General features: G+C 40.4%; 1 protein-coding gene across 11 annotated transcripts in view; it reads right to left on the reverse strand.

Moving 5' to 3' along the window:
* Nucleotides 1–237: 237 nt before the first annotated feature.
* Nucleotides 238–19,904, reverse strand: part of osbpl8 (oxysterol binding protein-like 8) — a 71,161-nt gene continuing 51,494 nt past the window's right edge. For 9 of the 11 annotated variants that reach the window (XM_028954273.1, XM_028954267.1, XM_028954268.1 and 6 more), the window contains 20 exons: nt 19,617–19,684; nt 17,444–17,524; nt 15,601–15,702; nt 14,820–15,023; nt 14,586–14,670; nt 14,285–14,444; nt 13,518–13,743; nt 12,522–12,706; nt 12,194–12,275; nt 11,939–12,037; nt 11,737–11,833; nt 11,521–11,619; nt 11,339–11,436; nt 11,064–11,153; nt 8,909–9,045; nt 8,265–8,450; nt 6,727–6,883; nt 2,430–2,535; nt 2,083–2,188; nt 238–1,533 (listed from right to left, as the gene is read on the reverse strand). In XM_028954273.1, the coding sequence (XP_028810106.1) occupies nt 1,401–1,533; nt 2,083–2,188; nt 2,430–2,535; nt 6,727–6,883; nt 8,265–8,450; nt 8,909–9,045; nt 11,064–11,153; nt 11,339–11,436; nt 11,521–11,619; nt 11,737–11,833; nt 11,939–12,037; nt 12,194–12,275; nt 12,522–12,706; nt 13,518–13,743; nt 14,285–14,444; nt 14,586–14,670; nt 14,820–15,023; nt 15,601–15,702; nt 17,444–17,524; nt 19,617–19,684 (2,501 nt within the window). In that variant the 3' untranslated portion in view covers nt 238–1,400. The remainder of the gene's footprint in view (nt 1,534–2,082; nt 2,189–2,429; nt 2,536–6,726; nt 6,884–8,264; nt 8,451–8,908; nt 9,046–11,063; nt 11,154–11,338; nt 11,437–11,520; nt 11,620–11,736; nt 11,834–11,938; nt 12,038–12,193; nt 12,276–12,521; nt 12,707–13,517; nt 13,744–14,284; nt 14,445–14,585; nt 14,671–14,819; nt 15,024–15,600; nt 15,703–17,443; nt 17,525–19,616; nt 19,685–19,904) is intronic. The other 2 variants (XM_028954270.1, XM_028954277.1) reach the window with 1 other exon arrangement.

Here is a 19,904-nt window from a genome sequence, read left to right on the forward strand (position 1 = left end):
TGTTTTTGTGCCTCTGTGAGAGAAAGAATGACAGATGAACGGGGCTGCGAGGGGGAGAACTCCAGGGCGCGAGTGGCAGGAATCAGCTCCAGTACGCACACACACACACACACACACACACACTCACACTCACACACACTGAGGGAAAACTACAGATTTCTTGGTGAGACACACGTCTAAGGCTTGTTATGGCACATCCAGTCATAAAGAAGAAAATTAAAAACACCCCCACTAAAAACCCCACCCCTACCCCACCCGAGCTCCTGAACCCTGGCTAAAAGGCACGGTTGTAGTTTGATGTTGTTGTTGTTGTTGACCACATTCAACTGTCTGGCTTCATTTTTCGGTGCTGAGCTTGTAGACAGACAGGTGACTAAGTGACGTGGTGCACACGCACACACACACCCTCGCTTACATACACACACACACACACACACACACACACACACACACACACACACACACACACACACACACACACACACACACACACAGAGGCCCATCGAGCAAAGACACATGGGTAAACATGGAACAGAAAATCTGCTACAGAATCCTTCAGGTAACTATTTACATCTAGTCAACAGGACTTTACTCTAGACTCTACAGATACTCTACAGGTATTTGGCTTTTATATCTATTCATTCTGTCAAAGTAGCAACTACAAAGTCACTTATTTTTGTTTACCTTTACAGGCATCTAATATCTGTTGTACTAACGTTGAGACGTAACGGAGAACCATTTAGCGCAGCGTTCTCTTTTCTGCATGAGCTTATCTTACATTGTAATAACGAATGAGCTTCTGTGAAGAAATGTGAAATGTTATACTGATATTAAAACAGAGCACAATTCATGACAAAAAAGAAACATTTCCAAATACATTATACATATATATATAAATATATATACATGTATATATAAAAACATGTTGTTAAAATTTTGAGAGTTTTGTAGGGGGGGATCTTTCAACCAAATAAAAAAACCTCTGCTTCACCAGCACTGAAGTACTGGAACCCTATTCCAGTCCATGATGTTATTACGTGCTAATAATTAAAAAAAAAAAGATTAAAAAACTTAAATAGCTGATAAAAAAGCAACAAATAAAAGTCCCCCGGGTGTAAAGTATTCTCTAAAGGTGGGCAGGATGTGGTGATGATGATGGAGATGAGGGTGAGTATCCCGGTTCGTGCCCAGTTTGATAAAGTGGGGCGGTGCCAGTGCTGCAGTGGCAGTGGTTTGTTGCTGAGGTTTAAACGGAGAATAAATAAATCTGAGGCTCTGCAGATATGGAAATTCAGGAGTGTGCAGACTTAATTAAGGATCAAGTAACGAAAAGAAGGAGGAAGCGAGTCTGAGCTGCAGTTTGGACGTCTGGAGAGATTTCGTCCCTGTGTGGATCGCTGCTACTTGAAGACGTAGTTGATGAAGATCTGAAGCAGGATGAGGAAGAGGATGATGATGTAGTCTCTCTGCTGCAGAAAGCTGCTCTCAGACACCACCTGACTTGCAGCTCGGCTACGCAGCACACTGACAGTTCTGCCATCGTCATGGAAACACACACACAAAAACAGATAGAACATTCAATGTTTAGTTACATAACAAATATAATGAATCCCATATTTTATATCTATGCTTATATGCCTCTATTAACCTTTTAATGAACTGTATAGCTTCATTCAAATCAATTGTGAATTTGTGATTATCACATTAATATTATCGTGGTAAAATCACCATATGGCTGAAACTGTTTAGCCAACTACTCCAGATTATCTTTGCTCTCAATGCTGGCCTCAGTGTAACAGGCTTCTGTCTGCATTGATTTTCAGCATATAAAGGGTTTACTGAAGGCTTTACTGTGCTTCAGCTTATTACATTACATTTGCAGCATTTACCAGATGCACTATTTCATAGTGCTTTGAAATCAGTAGTTACAGGGACAGTCCCCCTCGAGAGGGTTAATTGTCAGGGACACAATGGTAGTAAGTGGGGTTTGAACCTGGATCATAGATGAGTGTCTTAGCCAATTGGCTACCCCCACCCAAGACTTTTCACATAGTGGAAGTGTCTGCACTTTGTTACACGCACCGGTTAATGTCCTCTTGAGTCTGCTTGATGGATTCAATGGCACTTTGAAGTTCACTGAGGTCTGTTCCTTTTTTCCTTAATCGGCTGTTGTGCTTGCTTTTGTGCCCTGTGACCAAATCAAGAGCATAGAACGTTACACGCCAACCAACCAGCCATCAGGTCCTCTGAACCATGACACGACCCATCTATTTTACAAAAATAACATTCTTTGTAAAGATTATAACTAATAATTATATATATTTTATAAGACAATTACATCAATTAAAGCATTGTATTTTTGTGTGCACAAGGTATATGTGTGTGTGTGTGTGTGTGTGTGTGTGTGTGTGTGTATGTGCAGGACTTACTCTCACTGCCAGATGAGTCCTGACGGTCTGGTTCTGGAGAGGAGCAGCCACTTTCTGGGCCCTTGGGCTTGTCGCTCTGTTTGTGCTTTCGCTTCGGACCAGTGACCTGCAGCGCAGTAACACATATTTGATCAATAACATGGAACACACACACACACACACACACACACCCACACACACGCTTGTGAATAAACTCAAACAGCCACTTTAAAACACATTACAGTATTACATCAAACTTGTTTAAGGTATATATCACTAACTGTGATGTGTTGATGTGTTAAATAATGCAGAATGTTCTTTAGGGTCTTAAGAATTACTCATCTAACAACTCAAATGTCTATTTTCAGGCAATTAAGTACCATTAAACAACTTCCAAAATATATGTATAAATAAGGACCTGGCAATTACGTTTTTCATACTCATTGGTGATTAAAAATGCATATCATGGACATTATAAGTATTTTAAATGTAAATTGTCATGCTATTATCACATAAATAAATACACTATCATTCAAACGTTTGTGACATTTTTTTGTTTTTGACATTAAATTAACGTTAAATGGGTTAAAACGCCAGTCCAGGTATGATTATTGTAAATAATTCTGGCAACTGTCTATTAATGATGATACATGTAGAGAGGAACTTTAAGTTCCAGTGGAAACTAAACTGATTTCTTATAGTAGAAACAAGCTGCACTGATTACAGAATAAATAATATTTCTGACTAGAGTGCCTGGTATGGGTTCAACTATATCATTATTTCTAACTTTGTCAATGATTATTTCATATCCATTTTGAGAAATTTTCCAATTGAAACTCATTTCATGTTAGACAAACTACCCTAAACCTTTGAACAGCATTGTGGCTAAATTATATTATATCCCAAGAACTCTAATATTTTTGAGTTATATTGGTATTGGTATGTTTAAAACATATTTTCCAGTCATTGAGTAAATTGCTACAAACACATTCACATCTTCACATCTGAATATACGAAACTGAAGTAAAGACTAGGCCAGTGCATGCTGCACAAGCACTGTACAGTCCCTGACAAACGTCTTGTCGCTTATCTATTTTGTAGGAACACCTGCTATTAACCTGACTTTTTATTAATCAATAGGTGTTAGAAATAGCTCATATGAAAAGCTAAAACCCTACCAAATTATGTTTAATTAATTGAAATGAATTAGTTTCACTGAAAAAAGATTTATCATTTAATCAAGACAGAAAGGTCAAATTTTGGCAAGACAAAAGTTTTGGCGCCTATACAGAAATTGAATAAATGTACTGCAAATACAAAAATATGTCAGCAAATTAAGTAGCGGTGCTGTGAGATCCAAATTTAATATTTTGTATGACTTCCATGAGCTTGAAGAACTGCATCCATGCGGTTTGGCAAGGATTCATACAATTTATTGATGAAGTCATCTGGAACAGCAAAGAAAGCAGTCTTGCATGTTCATCAATATTCTTTGGTTTCGTCTTCCCTGCTTCCTCTTTCATCCTGCCCCACACATGCTCAATGATGTTCATGTCTGGTGACTGGGCTGGCCAATCCTGGACCATCTTCATCTTCTTCGCCTTGAGGAACTTTGATGTGGAGATGGAAGTATGTAATTGAGCAGCATCCTGCTGCAAAATGTGCCCTTTTATTTTTGAGATTATAAAAGGTAGCTTAGATATCTTGGTATTTCAGACTATTAATGTTGCCTTCCACACTGCAGATCTCTCGCACACCACCATACTGGATGTGACCCCAGACCATGATTTTTCCGCCACCAAACTTCACTGTTTTCTGGGTGAATCTCGGATCCATGCGGGCTCCAGTAGGTCTCCTGCAATATTTGGGGCGACTGTGGTGTAATTGAACTGAAGATTCATCTGAAAATTCACTTTCTGCCACTTTTCCAGCATCCATCCTTTTAGCAGGCTGTGGGCCTTGGCAAATGCCACACGGTCTTTTGTTTAGTGCTGCTTCTGGGCACTGATTCGACCATGGAGGCCATTTCCAAACTGTTCTGGTTGACACAGGGACTTCAGGTGGCCAGGCCTCGTGGAGCTCTGCTGCAGTGGAAAATTGGCTGGCCTTGGATTTCCAAGCCAACAAACGGTCCTCTCGAGCAGTTGTCTTGCGTCGTCTGCCTGACGTGGGCTTGTCAAAAACGTCTCCAGTCTCTTCAAATATTTTTTTAATCCTCTGTACTTGACGCTGAGACACATTTACTTTACTTTATTTAGCAGACACTTTTATCCAAAGCGACTTACAAGAGGAAGACACCAGCAATTCTCGTTCGATTTCTATAGAATATTGAGTTTACAAACTAAGAGCCCTGATAAGGTTCAACTTGTCAGCCAAGAGCATGCTCAGAGATTGTTAAGTGCTAGACGAAGAAGGTGTCTGTCACATCAGCAGTGGATCTGGTCTGCAGCCTCTTGATAATCAACACTTTAGTCTCAGGGTGAATCTAGTTGCGGTCTAGTGTACTGGGCTTCTTTTTATACAGACTTGAGACCTAATTGATCCATTATTACAAAAGCTGTTGGGAAAAAACGAGCCATTTCTTGTAAAAAAAAAAAAAAATCTTGATTAGAAATATATTTCAGCGGCATTTGAGGTCAATTTGTACACAAGCGACAAGACTTTTGTCTGTAGGTGTTCCTGCACAATGCAGCATGCTGATCCTTAACTCAATCAGTAACAATGAAGCATGCCAGAGTGCTGATCAGACATAGTTCTGATCTCTCATCAAACAATAAAACACAGGCAAATAAATAAAATACACACACACACACACACACACACACACAAACACATATATACAGTGGGTTGCAAAAGTATTCGGCCCCCTTGAACTTTTCCACATTTTGTCACATTACAGCCACAAACATGAACCTATTTTATTGGAATTCCACGTGAAAGAACAATACAAAGTGGTGTACACTTGAGAAGTGGAACGAAAATGTTTTACAAATAAATAACTGAAAAGTGGGGTGTGCATAATTATTCAGCCCCCTTTGGTCTGAGGGCAGTCAGTTGCCCATACACGTTGCCTGATGAGGTCTAATGACTAAATAGTGTGCACCTGTGTGTAATGTAATGTCAGTACAAATACAGCTGCTCTGTGACGGCCTCAGAGGTTGTTTAAGAGAATATTGGGAGCAACAACACCATGAAGTCCAAATAACACACCAGACAGGTCAGGGATAAAGTTATTGAGAAATTTAAAGCAGGCTTAGGCTACAAAAAGATTTCCCAATCCTTGAACATCCCACGGAGCACTGTTCAAGCGATCATTCAGAAATGGAAGGAGGATGGCACAACTGTAAACTTACCAAGATAAGGCCGTCCACCTAAACTCACAGGCCGAACAAGGACAGCGCTGATCAGAAATGCAGCCAAGAGGCCCATGGTGACTCTGAACAAGCTGCAGAGATCTCATTCTCAGGTGGGGGAATTTGTCCAAAGGACAACTATAAGTCTTGCACTGCACAAAGTTGGCCTTTATGAAAGAGTGGCATCAAGAAAGCCATTGTTAAAAGAAAACCATAAAAGTCCTGTTTGCAGTTTGCCACAAGCCATGTGGGGGACACAGCAAACATGTGGAAGAAGGTGCTCTGGTCACATGAGAACAGAATGGAACTTATTGGGCAAAATGCAAAATGCTATGTGTGGTGGAAAACTAACACCGCACATCACTCTGAACACACCATCCCCACTGTCAAATAAGGTGGTGGCAGCTTCATGCTCTGGGGGTGCTTCTCTTCAGCAGGGACAGTGAAGCTGGTCAGAGTTGATGGGAAGATGGATGGAGTATTGACTCAGGGGGCTGAATAATTATGCACACCCCACTTTTCAGTTATTTATTTGTAAAAAATGTTTGGAATCAAAGTGTACACCACTTTGTATTGATCTTTCACGTGGAATTCTAATAAAATAGATTCATGTTTGTGGCTGTAATGTGACAATGTGGAAAAGTTCAAGGGGGCCGAATACTTTTGCAACCCACTGTATATATATAAAAACACATTTATCTAAAAAACTATTTCAAGAAGCAGCAAGGTGAAACGGCAGGGCTTAACAAGTACACAAAATCAAACAAAATAATAAATAAAGGTACAAACACATACATTAAAAAAGGGGGCCTGTGCCAAACAGGCGAGCAGCCAGAATGCAGATGCTGGTTTGGTGAATGCTTGGCGAATGTTTGGGCAGAGCACAGGCGGCGAGACGAGACAGCTGGTGAGACAGAGGCGGAGGCGGGGTGCTCGGGGGGTACCGGGGACGGGGGCTAACCTACCTGCTGGCACTTGCAATTGTCCCTCCGTGAGCCCTGGTTACTGAGACTAATAACACTGGCAGAACGTACCATAGGAGTCCTGTGCCGCACTTTAGTCTGGATGCAGCCGTCTTTCTCAAACTGAATTACATCGTTCAGAGGATCCCACGGCCGCGTACTGTGAGAGAGACAGACAGTGTGTTTGGACAATTGGTATCATTTTGGGCTTAAAAATTCACTTTGTGAGATTATTTAACATTAATACGAGTTCCCCTAGCCTGTCTATGGCCCTGCAGTGGCTAGAAATGGCGATATGTGTAAAGAATGACTGCTCAGACGGTCGGATGTGGAATTTCTCTGAAGGGGAAAGGTTACCTTGCATTTCTCAGGCTTTTTCCACCCAGAGAATTTCCCACCCCTCCCCTAAAACATTATCTCCACCGGCCATCATGTTTTCCAAACGTGTGAAGCATTGCAGTTGCTTGTTGATTGGATGTAAAAATGCATTCAAAATTATTTTTTAAATTCCGTCACACGAGACTCTGAAGAACCAGTGAGTTCATTTAATTTTTTTTTCTGGAAAACGCTGACACAACTTCTTGTCTGTGACAAACATTGTGGTTGGTGAATGGTGTAGATACAGTATTCACATCTACAGTATTAGGGGACCACTAAGACCTATATAAAAAAAATAAATTAAATGTCCGAGGGCATTTAAAAATAATAAAACCTGCTTTAAATCATGACATCTACATCTAAATAGGGACATTAAAAAGTGACTAGGGTTATGTGACAGTGAAGTGTCATAACAAAATGTGTCCTCTGCTTTTAACCATCACTCCTGGTGAGCAGCCATGACAGGCACCTGGGGAGCAGTGTGTGGGGATGGTGCTTTGCTCAGTGGCACCTTGGTGGACTGTCCATCCACATAAAAATGTTTACTGAAAATTGATAGTATTGAAGGCAGGGTAACCTTTGCAAAATTAGATGTGATGACGGCTAAGTAATGTGTTTAATTTTTTTGTAAACCACAATCAATAGCAGAAGTCACTCACTAATATTTGCAATCGAAAGTTTCTATACTGAAGATTTGATACACCACCACTTTTGGGTTTAAAGATGATTAAGGAAAATAATAATTAATCTATGCACTGCTTATCATGTCCACTGGGTGTCAGTGGGCATGTGGTTTACTTACCTCAATGTACACGAAAATTACACAAATTAATTTAGCACATAACTCATTTCTAATTAGTTAGTCATTATGAATGAATCATGTGGTCCATAATTTGTTGTCATTATTTACTGCACTTTAGCTTCTATTAATTACAGTGCACCATTCATTTCCAACGCTTGCCACTAGATGTCAAACACAGAGAAATGTTCCAGCTTACTGCTTTGGATAGTATAAATTTAGCAAAAATTATGGTCACCATTCGTCCGTATTTCTACTGTAGGAGTGAAAGAGATGAGAAAAGTATGCTATTTTTTTAAACAAATACTCCAGTACATGTTTTAATTCATACCACATTAAGTGTTTATGCTTTGGTGCCACTCACTCAGCATAGCGGTAGTGCCACTCGCCAGTGATGGGGTCTTGCTCAAACAGGGAGGGAGACCACTCCTCACATTTAGCTTTACGCTCACGGGCTGACTTCCTCTGGGCCTCTTCCAGAATGAATTTTTCATTGGTGGCTTCAGTCTGATCCTTGTTGTTGATGGCACGTGTCACGTGTTGCCACAACCTGAGGTGGTGACAAAAAAAAATCTAGCATCTCCAACAGTTTTAAAATATCATCTTAAAATGAAGAATCACTGAATATTATCACTGCATGTCATCCATGGCAAACACTAAAGTCAAATACATGCCAAGTAAGGATATTAACTGTACTACAATGAGGATATTAAGATTAATAACTAATAAAAACTGCTGTGACTATTTTCCTGTGTTAACTGGTGTGCCACTAGATGGAGACTCCCTCCAAATCAAAATTAGTTTTTAAAGAGAAAACCTTACCACTAATAACCAGTGACAAGTAATAGTCTTCTCCAAGATATGATGTGAAATGGTTAATGGTTGTTTATTTTTTATTTATTTTTAAGTAAATAAAAGTTATTTTTTGTAAAATCCTCAAGACAGGATTTTATCTGTGCTGCTTATGAGATTATTATGAAAAAGTCATAACGAAAGCATAATGCAAACCTCTCAGACTCGAACTCTCCCTGCTCCTCTACGGGGACAGAGCAGCGTGTTAGCCTGCTCTGCCGAAGCTCCTGCGTGGGGTTCCAGAATGTGTCCACAACCCCAGTCTTCTTATCGTTGATGAAGATCTCACTGTCCTGTGAGAAAAAGACAAAGAACTGTTCTAAAAAAACAGAACAATGCCTAAAGTTTACTCCGGCAATGGTTTTATGCAGGAATTTAATATAATATCATAATTAATTCATATGCGCTACCAATCTAAATTTAGGGTACTTAAGATATTTAGATAAAACCCTGAAAATGGTTCTCACAAAGTATATATAAAAAGAATAAAGATCATTGAACTAATCAGACATGGTTAAGACTAAAGTGACAGACTTGGGTTAACAAACATTAGCATCCACTGGAACTCTAGACAAATTTTCCCCCTTTACATATGTGCAGATACTCCATAATTAACAGACTTTCCCAGCTACCAGAGCCATTTACAACATGTCTGGGCAGGACTTCTTGATCTTGGCAAAACCCGATTTATTTCACCCGATATAAAGCACAGGACGCTAGTTCCAGTGATCCACTCTGAATTAATGGGTTAATCATAATGAAGTGCTAGACGTACTAATCTACAATAAATACTGCATTTTGTTCAACATGAACAAGAAACAATACAATGTTACACAAAATGTTTTAGGAAAATAATAATTTGGCAAATGGCAAAAAGAGAGACCCCTTAAACAAAAGGAATAGTTACGTGATTATTAAATACAAAAATTAAACAAAAAAAAGGTACAGATTTTACCATAACATTGTAGGTAGATTTCACGTATGTAATCATTTCAGTAACTGAATAAATAGAAGAACTTGGATCTCGTATATTTATATTTGACATTGAAATCACCCTGGGAAGATGTGTGTCTGAATGAAAAATCCCTCAATCCCTTTGAGGTGCTAGACCATGCCACTGGTGAGAAACTGGTGCGTGTTATGTGAAGTTATTTGTGCTGACAGTTTTGCCAGCCTGGCCGCAGAGCAGTGAATAATTAATGGGCTATTCAGAGCGAGGCTGGGAGTTTTATCTCAGTCAAAAAGTCTGATAAGGCCTCCCTGCTGCCTCCTGTCTGAAAGGTGCTGCCCACTCCCTGTGCCAACTCCAGATTCGAGTGCCAAGGCAACCTGAGGGTGGCAGAAATACGCTGGAAACCGCATCTCTCATAGCTGCCCACTGCTCACTGCTAAGGGTGATGGGTTAAACACAGAGGACACCTTGTGTGCACAATGTGTTGTGCTGCATCACAATGACAAAAAACAATCACTTAATAGCTTCCTCGAAAAGGCTGAATAATCAATAACAAACCCATTGTTAAAAATGATAACTAGCAAATGATTAGCTCATTAAAACAAGCTCCATTTACTGAAACAACAAACACAACTTAACACAAAAAAAAGAATTGCAGTGGCTATGAAGGAGTGTGGCTGACTGAGTTCTTATCGCCAAACCCCATCTTCCAATGGAAAGTATGCATGTTTTGAGCATCGGCTGGATTTTTAAAAGAGAAAATCCATGAGCTGTAATTTATTATTAATGACATGACCATAACGTTAAATGAGAGAAGCATCTGCGGTGCAGCAAGTCTCTACGTGTCATCATATGTAAATGCTGAAACCCTCATTCGCTTTCATATGGGGTGGATAAATTACTATTAGATTCATTTTAAACCCATTATAATAATGTAAGATAATAACACATTGCATTGTGGGTCATACACTTGTTGTTACTGTTATTAGTATGACAAAATAAACTATTGTGTATTGTATTAAGCATTAATTGTAGATTTGATTCAGACCACCATTTACACCAGTTTTCTTGATCAACACTTGCTAACATTAATGTTAAAAACGGACACTACCTACCATCAACTACACCTATTGGAAGGACGGTGGATCATCATAACCAACATACTGTAATATCCGTCATATATGCCATTTCCAACGAAAACTCAAATTGGGTTGTGACCATCTTACTCACTGTTGCACAACCCTTAATTACCAATTCCCTTAATCATTAACAGCCTGAATCCTCACGCCTCTTACTTTTTCTGACATGGTCCATTTACATTTAATATGTTGGAGGCAGACACAAAAGAACAGCTCTTACCCAGTGGCCCTCCAGAGTGGCCAGCACTTCCTTCCCAAGTTTAATCTTCCCGGAGATCTGATTGACGCTGTCACTACTGCCCAGAAATGGCTGTAAGGTAAGAAAGAAAGGTCTCACTCTCCAGCTCTCCATATACTCAACGTCAAAGAAGTAACTCCTGCATTGCTATTAAGATGTATAGGCTTAAACAGATGTAATTCAGATTCAACTCAAATATCTCATGGTCCGATATATATGAATTATATTCTACCTATTATTCAACCAAACACACATACCTTGAGTTTGAACTCCAGCTGGGCACTGTATCCAGTCTTCTCACACGTGATGGTGATCTGTCCTCCTAACTCCAGAGTCATGGTGCCATAGAGGATCCCTAAATCAAATGAAAGTGTGAGCAAACACATACACACATGTCTATTTAATGCAACACCATTTAAATACCTACACACAAACTTACCTTTACAGTGGGCATATGGCATGTTCATGACGTAGTCCTCTCCTCTGTTGAGGAACGTGAGTCGTGCCTCTCCATCCAGGATGGCAGACAGGGAATTTCCTGAGGGGTTAAAAATGATCAAGCATGCTCAGAAACATGAGTAACACTGAAATAAAACTTTCAACAAAAAAAAAATATTTTCTAACAAAACTAAGTTCTTTGCTTTGCTGCTCTTACCATAAAACTTGGACTTGGCTAAGATGCTGCCACTCAGACAGAACCCGTCCTTTCTGTTGCTTACATAAAATGCTGATACAGGGGGATGATGGGAGACCTATTTTTGTAATAAATGAAAAAGAAGGGTTATAGAAATCTAAATAAGATGAACAGGAACTTCTTCAGTGTGATCAGTTCTTGGCCATGCTTAGGTGAAACATGCCTGCTCAGAGATGTAGAAGGTTTTGCTGTTGGTCTTGGGGTGGATCCACATGCAGCGGAAAGTCTCGCCGATAATGGGGTTGTAAGGCTTCTTCAGTCCCTGACCAGCACATCAACTTGGGGTTATTCCACATCCCTGTTTTTATTTGCTAACAAATAGTTTTTTCTTTCTACGGTTTGTGTGCAGAATCAGCACTACCATAAATCTGCATAAAATAAGTGAAAGCAATTAACTACATCAGCAAGTTATGTTTACCTTTGGCTTTTTATAGAACCCAGACAGGTACCACTTCACCACCTTCTTCATTCTGTTATAGGCGTTTTCCTCCACAGCTGACCTGTCGAGCCAAACAAACTCTCAAAACTCAGAGCAGGTTTTAGCCAGGTTGCTCATATACATGATGCTGGCCTATAGAATGCCTATATTTTCTTTTTTTTATGTAGTCATTTATCGTTTTCAGATGAATGACAGAACAAATAGACAAAAAACCCATACCATACACCCTCCCACAACAAATTCCCTTTAATGACGTCTACGTTGTTGAATGAAAACGCGATTTTAATGCACAGAGAGCAGTACATACTCAGACAGAAAGTCAGCGTGGTAGTAGTAGTCGGAGAGTTTGTCCAGGAAGGAGCGTGGCTCCAGGATGAATGTGGGCAGCACCACTTTGGACAAATCCATCCCTGGCCTGACCTGCTTCAGCAGCGTCCAGATCAGAGACTTGTTCTCCTCAGACACTGTCTCTGTCTGAGAGGCCTCTCCTGCCTATGTGACACAAACACACACAAAACAACTGAGTATTACATCATACACAAGGTAGGGATGTGTAGCGATTCAGTGTAGATGTGACCATGATGTGGCAGTTGGATAATGTTGCTACATACACATTTTCCATGCACACACAATCTCAGGCTGAGCTAGATACACACTCCCAGTGTTACACCCTCGAACCTTTCTGTGGTTTAATTACGAGCTAACAGGGCTGAGATGCCCCTCAGGCTGTCACAGGAGCATCAATAGACATGACAACAGCCGCATCTTTCCCACAGCAGTCCTCGAAGGGATGCGCTGATAGGTGGCTTTGCCACCATTCTTGGGTCTGAATTGCGGATGCACTATTTTTGGAGCCTATCGGGAACAGTTTAGCACACCAATTCAAATCAAAATGTCTGTGAGGAAAAAGCATGAAGCTTCCTGCTGTCATCACTGTGTTGTTTATAAAAGGTTTATGGCTGAGGTCTCATTTTAGATATGGCCACACAAAAACCCATTTGTACAAACTACACGTTTTCCCATAAAGTAGAAAAAAGAAATCAAGTACATGATGTAATAATGTATGTAATCTGTAACTTGCTGGCATCCACTGGCATGGACTTCACCAAGAACATAGTCCTTCTCTAATCTAGTTCACTAGTATTTCACACTTGCATAAAACTTAATAAAACTGTCAAAAAGCTATGAAAAAGGCTAAGGATGGCACTGTTAAACATATTAAATACAGGATTTCTGTCTCTCACTCACTCACGATCACTCATGATTAGTGCCCCAGTAGTAAATCACAGATGAACTATCCCACCTCTCCCAGCTCCTCATGGCTCTGTTCCAGGTAGGGGGTCTCTCTCAGCACTTCGTTGGGGTCTGTGTCCACGTACGAGTCATCCTGTCGCTCTGACGTGTCGCTATCGCTCTCCTCGCTCTTCTCCAGGGCCTCGTTATCTGACTCCTCATGGTCCTGCTCGTTTTCACGATCTGATTTGTCCGAGTACAGGTCCGGGTCCTTGAACTGGTCACTGTCATTGAACCTGGATAAAGGAGCATCACTGTGGTCATGGATGAATGTTAGGAACACACCATACATCACATCTTCCACTACATCACAAAAGCAGAACAGTAATGTAGATATTGTTTTTGTTGAAACCGGTGGCCTTTTCAATCAAAGAGGTTTAAAGGTCCCCTAATTCTATATCAGAAGTCTCTTTTAAAAATGTGCTCATTTTTACATCCAATCACTGAGAAACTGCAATGCTTCACACATCAAGTGATGACAGTCAGTGGAGACATGTTTTTATGGGAGGGGAGGTAACCTTTCCCCTTATGACAACATATTCTTACTGTCTGATCTGCTGCTGTCTGAACGGTAAAGCAGAATGACCAAAACACTCTTTATCACCATTTCTGGCAACTGCAGGACCACAGACAGGCTAAAGGAACTCATTTTAATGTTAAATAATCTCACAAAGTGAAATTTTCATGATGGCGGACCTTTAAATGAACAGATTGTGAATGACCAATCGTGAACGTGTGCTTGAGCCAGCGTGTATGTGTGTGAGTATGTGTTCTCACTGGAAGCCCTGCATGTTGTGGGCGCGCAGCAGACTGTAGAAGTTAATTTGCGAGTGCTCCGATGAGGGTCCAAGGTCCTCCTTCCCCTCCCGGATCATGGTACGTTTCAGCAGGCTGGAGCACTTCAGAGCCAGCTCCAGAGCATCCATCCAGCAGCGGCCTGCACGCACACACACACACACACACACACACACACACACACACACACACACACACACACACACACAAGAGACCTCTCTGATATCCACTTGGCCAGACCTGTCTGAGTGTGTGCAGGGCCTCTGAGAGTCCTGATACCCACCATCAGACTCTGATGCAGCACGGAATATAAGGTGACTGCTGGGCAGGGGCTGAGTAATGGAGCCCACTGCCTCGCCTTTGGGTCCCTACAACACACGTGCACATTATTACAATCACTGTTGAGCTGCAAATGTATAAGTGTTTAAACTACTAACAAAACATGTCTTTACAAATAGAAATTAAGTGGCCTGATAAGATTTTGATCTGAACTTGAAATCTGGGGCTACATCCTTACCTTAACTGCCCATATGGACTGCTCCAGTGGGTGAAACAGTTTAAAGCAAAAGCCGTCCTTTTTGGAGGGTCGTTCAATAAGCTCACAGGCGTTCAGCAGAACTGTTCCCACCCACTGGCCATTTTTATGGGTTTTATAGATGAGCAGGACCCCCGGCTTCAGAACACACCACAACTTTGTCCAGCTCTTCAATGTGCCGCGGATCTGAAGAAAAAAAAAAAAGATTGTCAATGTGATTCACTGCAGCACAGCACACGGTGCACTCAAATGTGTCCTCTGCCTTTAACCAATCACCCTTGTTGAGCAGTATGCAGCCATGACAGGCGCCCAGAGAACAGTGTGTGGGGACGGTGCTTTGCTCAGTGGCACCTTGGCGGTTCGGGATGCAAACCGGCAACCTTCTGATTACGGGGCTGCTTCCTTAACCGCTAGGCCACCACTGACCCACACTGATGTAATATTTATGGAATTTTGTAAATACATTTAATAAATACATTTATATAAGTCAGGAAATTTAGTTTGGAATAGCAGCTTTTGGAGACCACAAGATGGAAGATATAAACTCTATATGGTGACCTGATATGTTTAATCAAGTTATGACCAAAAACTAATATAATAAAATGCTCAATAATGGCATCCAACACATTGTATTTGTTGAGTCCCAGCGGTAGTGAAACAAACTCTGTAAAGACTGACATTTGCCTGTAAAAATAAATTCAACATCATTGAATATATCATTGATTACCATGTCAGTAAAGTAAACCCAATAAAAATCACCCACCTTCAGCCAATCTGCCATGACAATGACAGACGGGTCTGTGATGGTGCTGAGAAGTTCCTTGGTGGCCCGTTTCTTCTCCTCCCGATAGTTCTTCTTTTGAACCTGCAACAGGACATTTCAAGACCTTTTTTTCTTCACAGATATCCAGTCCTGCTGTTTCATAACAAGCAAAATACATAAAATTACATAATACATAAAAGTACTGGTCAAGGGGTCATGGGTCAGGCATACACAACAAGGTGACAAGACAACATGGCTATAAATCACAAACTGTTTTCTCATTACATATTTTGCGGATGCTTTTACTTAATTATAACTCTCATGGATGTCAAACTTCCACTGTGAATGTGGGTTTTCCACTTCAGCTCCCTAATTAGATGACTAATTAGTTGACTGGCTTGCTGATGTGTCCTCACACCTGGGTTTGAACAGCTGGTCTAAAGGTTATCCCCAAAACACACAAACACCCACATCTCCAGCAGATAACAGGAAGTACAGTTTGAGGACAATGTACAGTTTTGAAATGACAGAGTCATATGGGTGCCTGAATTCACAAACACATATATCAAAGCATTCTTAATATCACTGATAAATCCTGCCAGTAAAAGGTGAAAGTTACACAAACCGGCAACGCTGTTGCAGCACAAATTACACCTAAGTGGTATTTAATGGTGGATTTAATGGATTTCATAATGGACACGTAATGTACAGCATGACACTGGACTACACTGGACATTTTTTTTTTATTATTGGACAATCACAAACCCTGCACTGACACCACTTGCAGGCTCACTCTACCTTGGAAGGGGTCCCTCTCTGTATCACTCCTTCCCAACGTTTCTTCCTTTCCTTTTTCTCTCTCCTAGGGTTTTTTTTTGTGGAATTTTATCTTGTGTGCAGAAAAGTCAAGTGTGGGGGGTGTGAACTGTAGGGCTTGTCAAAGCCTATTGAGACATACTTTATGTGATTATGGGCTATATAAGAAATAAATGTTGTTGTTGTTGTTGAAATGTTGTATTTATTTAGCTTTGCTGGATTTTAATGAAACTATGTCAACAGCCTTATACATACACTTTTCCAAAAATGTTTTACCATAGTATATTTGACAATGATAAATAATGATGTGTGTGTGTGTGTGTATATATATCATATTATGTTATTATTATAATTGTATTTGCATGGGATCATTTTATTCATTGTATTTTATTTATTGTATTAAAATCATCATAATTATCATGACAACATAAGTACAGATCCTGATTCACTACTTATTTAAGAAGCAGAATGAAACACAATTCTCATAAACTGTTAAAGGTAAACCGACTCACTCCGTTGCCCACTGTCTGATATCTCAGTGATCAAAATGTTGGACCATTAAAGACTGCTGTAGGGTAAATTAGCTTTGGTGTTGTCGTGGTGATACTTCTGCCAAGATGAAATTGTTTACTGCTGAGATGTGTTGTGCCTGAGAGGCCTTATGTAACCGTTCCTATCTGGTTCAGAGGGGAGCTGTACACTAGCTGTAGAATTCAGACGCTTGTGTAAGACCCATAAAAACTTTAACAGAAGGCTGCATTAACCCAAGAGCAAAGCACACAAGATTGAGGATCCACAAAATGCACTTGACCCAGTAATGTAGTACATAAAACATCTAACTCAAGCAACTTGTCGGATTAGGGTTGAGGTTGGGAATGATGTAATAACTGCTGCTCCTCCCTCTGTTTTCTGCCATTAATGCTTCCTCGCACACAAATTTGGGGATTCAAAAGTATACTTTTAATACATTAACACTGAATATAAGAATATAAAAAAGAAGAAGAAAATGAAAACTGCTGTAGCCCACCTTGAGAGATTCCTTCTTGGTGAGCTTGTTCCCAGATGCCGAGACATCCTTGTCGGATCCATTGTAGAGTTTCGATTCAGACTGCAGGGACAGATCAAATTCATTAAGTTTATGTTCCAGTTACACGAACGAATCATAGAAGTCGCTTTTTTTTTTTTTAACCAATTATAATTTATCTGCATGGAGACTGCGGGACATAAAAATTCGCAGTTATAATTAGATTTTTCCTGGAAAGTATTAGAGTGCCATGGCAGCTCAGTCAATGCTGTAGGAGTCATTTCCTCTGTCATCACTTCATCTGGCAGTGAGTGTGCAAGGGGGGCGTTAAGCTGGGCTCATGGAAGTGTCAACGAATGTAAAAATACCAGCCGCTCTGGGTTGATGATCACCGTGACGACAAGCACCTAACGACCCCTGTGCTTAATTAGCGTGTGTGTACCCAACTGACAGGCTCACCAAAGATGAGCAGAAGTTCTCAGAAGTGTTGATCAGTTGATCGGATAAGTAACACGATTGATTACAGAGAAATGTTCTCCGTAATAACGGCAACTAATTACATTTCAGACAAATGAGACCAGGCTGTCCACTTTCTAACTGTAATAATGAAACGGTGAACCAGGCTTTAACCCAGTTATCAATCAATGATTCAACATCAAATATATTTTATTGGGGAAAAATCTTAATGAAAAATAATATATTAGCCTGGGTTCCCACATTATGCTGTGCAACTATAAATCAATTTTGTGTGACTACGAATTTCATGCAGTTTCTGGCTAGGGAAAAATGCTTGCAAGAGATAAATATTTCATTTTTTAAATTAAGATTTGTATTACTGTTGTTACATAGGGGGAGTTAAAATAATTGTAAAATACAATATGTCATGGTCACAAATGGAACTACATATTCCTGGCATTAAATAAGACTTAGAACATGTTCACTAATGTCAATGGTCATATAATATCTTATCAATTAAGTTTGCAGAATAGAAATAAGCAGATAGATATAAGAAAGGACTACAGCTTGCTTGCCCCTAGTGGTGACTTCCAGAACTTCCTCGTTCTGGATGATTTTATACCCACTCCTTTCAAGATGGCACATCTGCAGGTGTCACACCTTCTCTCTTTCCCAGATAATCTTCAATTAAAACAATTAGATGACATTACTGAACATGCCCCATACTCAAAGTCTTAATTCTAACAGTGAAAATATAGGCCTTTTATGGAAGAAAAAAAAAAAATGTGTTTGTGAACACAAACTCAGTTTGTTTTTTTAACCAAAGCTGCCAGAAAAATCTCCTGCGCACTCGCCATATTTAATAAATCTGAGTACACTATGTACTAAACAGTGACAATTTCCCTGGAACCAATTACAAAAAGTAAAACGAAATGTACTAATGTGATTCAGGTTATATTTAGTTCCCTCTGACAAAATGTCCCACTCACGGCAATTGAGATTAATCTCAAAAAGTCTGACCGCAACAGACTGCTTTCCCCTGAATGCAAAACAGGCTTTTAGGCTCCTTAATCTGTTTCACACACAGCCAGTGCTGCAGAACCTCCGCATTCTACACGTCACCCCGGTTGGCAATAGTGCAGGGTACGGCAGACCAAAAAAAAGCCCAAAACCCGCAGGCACCTTTAAAGACCCTGATGCAAGACCATGATGACATAGGGTGACAAGAGACTCAAAAAAAGATGAATTTTTACGCAAGACTGCATGAGACGTCTGCTTGAACTATGCTCATGGACGGCTTTTGCTTTACCATTCCATCTATTTTGAAATACGTCTGTGACAGCGGTGGTTTGGGAGGGGGGTCCTGCATTTTGTCTGATGTGTTTTTTGATTAACCCCGGTTCCCCACTGCAGAACAAATTCTCACATTTGTCATCTTGTAGATGTATAAAACTGCCGCTTTCTGGCTTGTCACCCAGATGAAAGAACATCATCGTACCTGTTGGGGTACATATACCTGTGATTCTTACAGCACCATTTACTTATGTACCTAAAGGCAACATACATGAAGGTATCCTGAGGTCCAGTAATTAGCCCTGGGAAGTACATGCTTGTGGGAACAGAATCGTTCTGAATTCTGACTGTGTATCGATCTCTTGCTGCTCATGTACGATGACTTGCAGAAATGAAGGACAGCCAGGGTGGTTATTCCGGTACGTACCTTGCTCTTGGATATGGACTGTGTGTCCTCTTTCAGAGGCAGGATTTCTTCTTTTCCCCGGTCAAATCCTGTGTGAACAACAAACAAGACGAGGAACTTAACGGCACGTTTTCACTAAAGAAAAAAGGCACAAGGGCCTTTGCGAAGGCTTCAGACTTCCATTCCTTCAATCAGGCGCACACTCTAAAGAGTCAATATAGATTTTCAGTGAAGCCAAGCAGATGAATATTTCATGAGCGCTCAATCGTCAGAAGACTGTATGGGGGCGCTGGTGATGGAGATGTCTTC

Source organism: Denticeps clupeoides, chromosome 15 (genome assembly GCF_900700375.1).
Source record: "Denticeps clupeoides chromosome 15, fDenClu1.1, whole genome shotgun sequence".
Taxonomy (NCBI): Eukaryota; Metazoa; Chordata; class Actinopteri; order Clupeiformes; family Denticipitidae; genus Denticeps; species Denticeps clupeoides.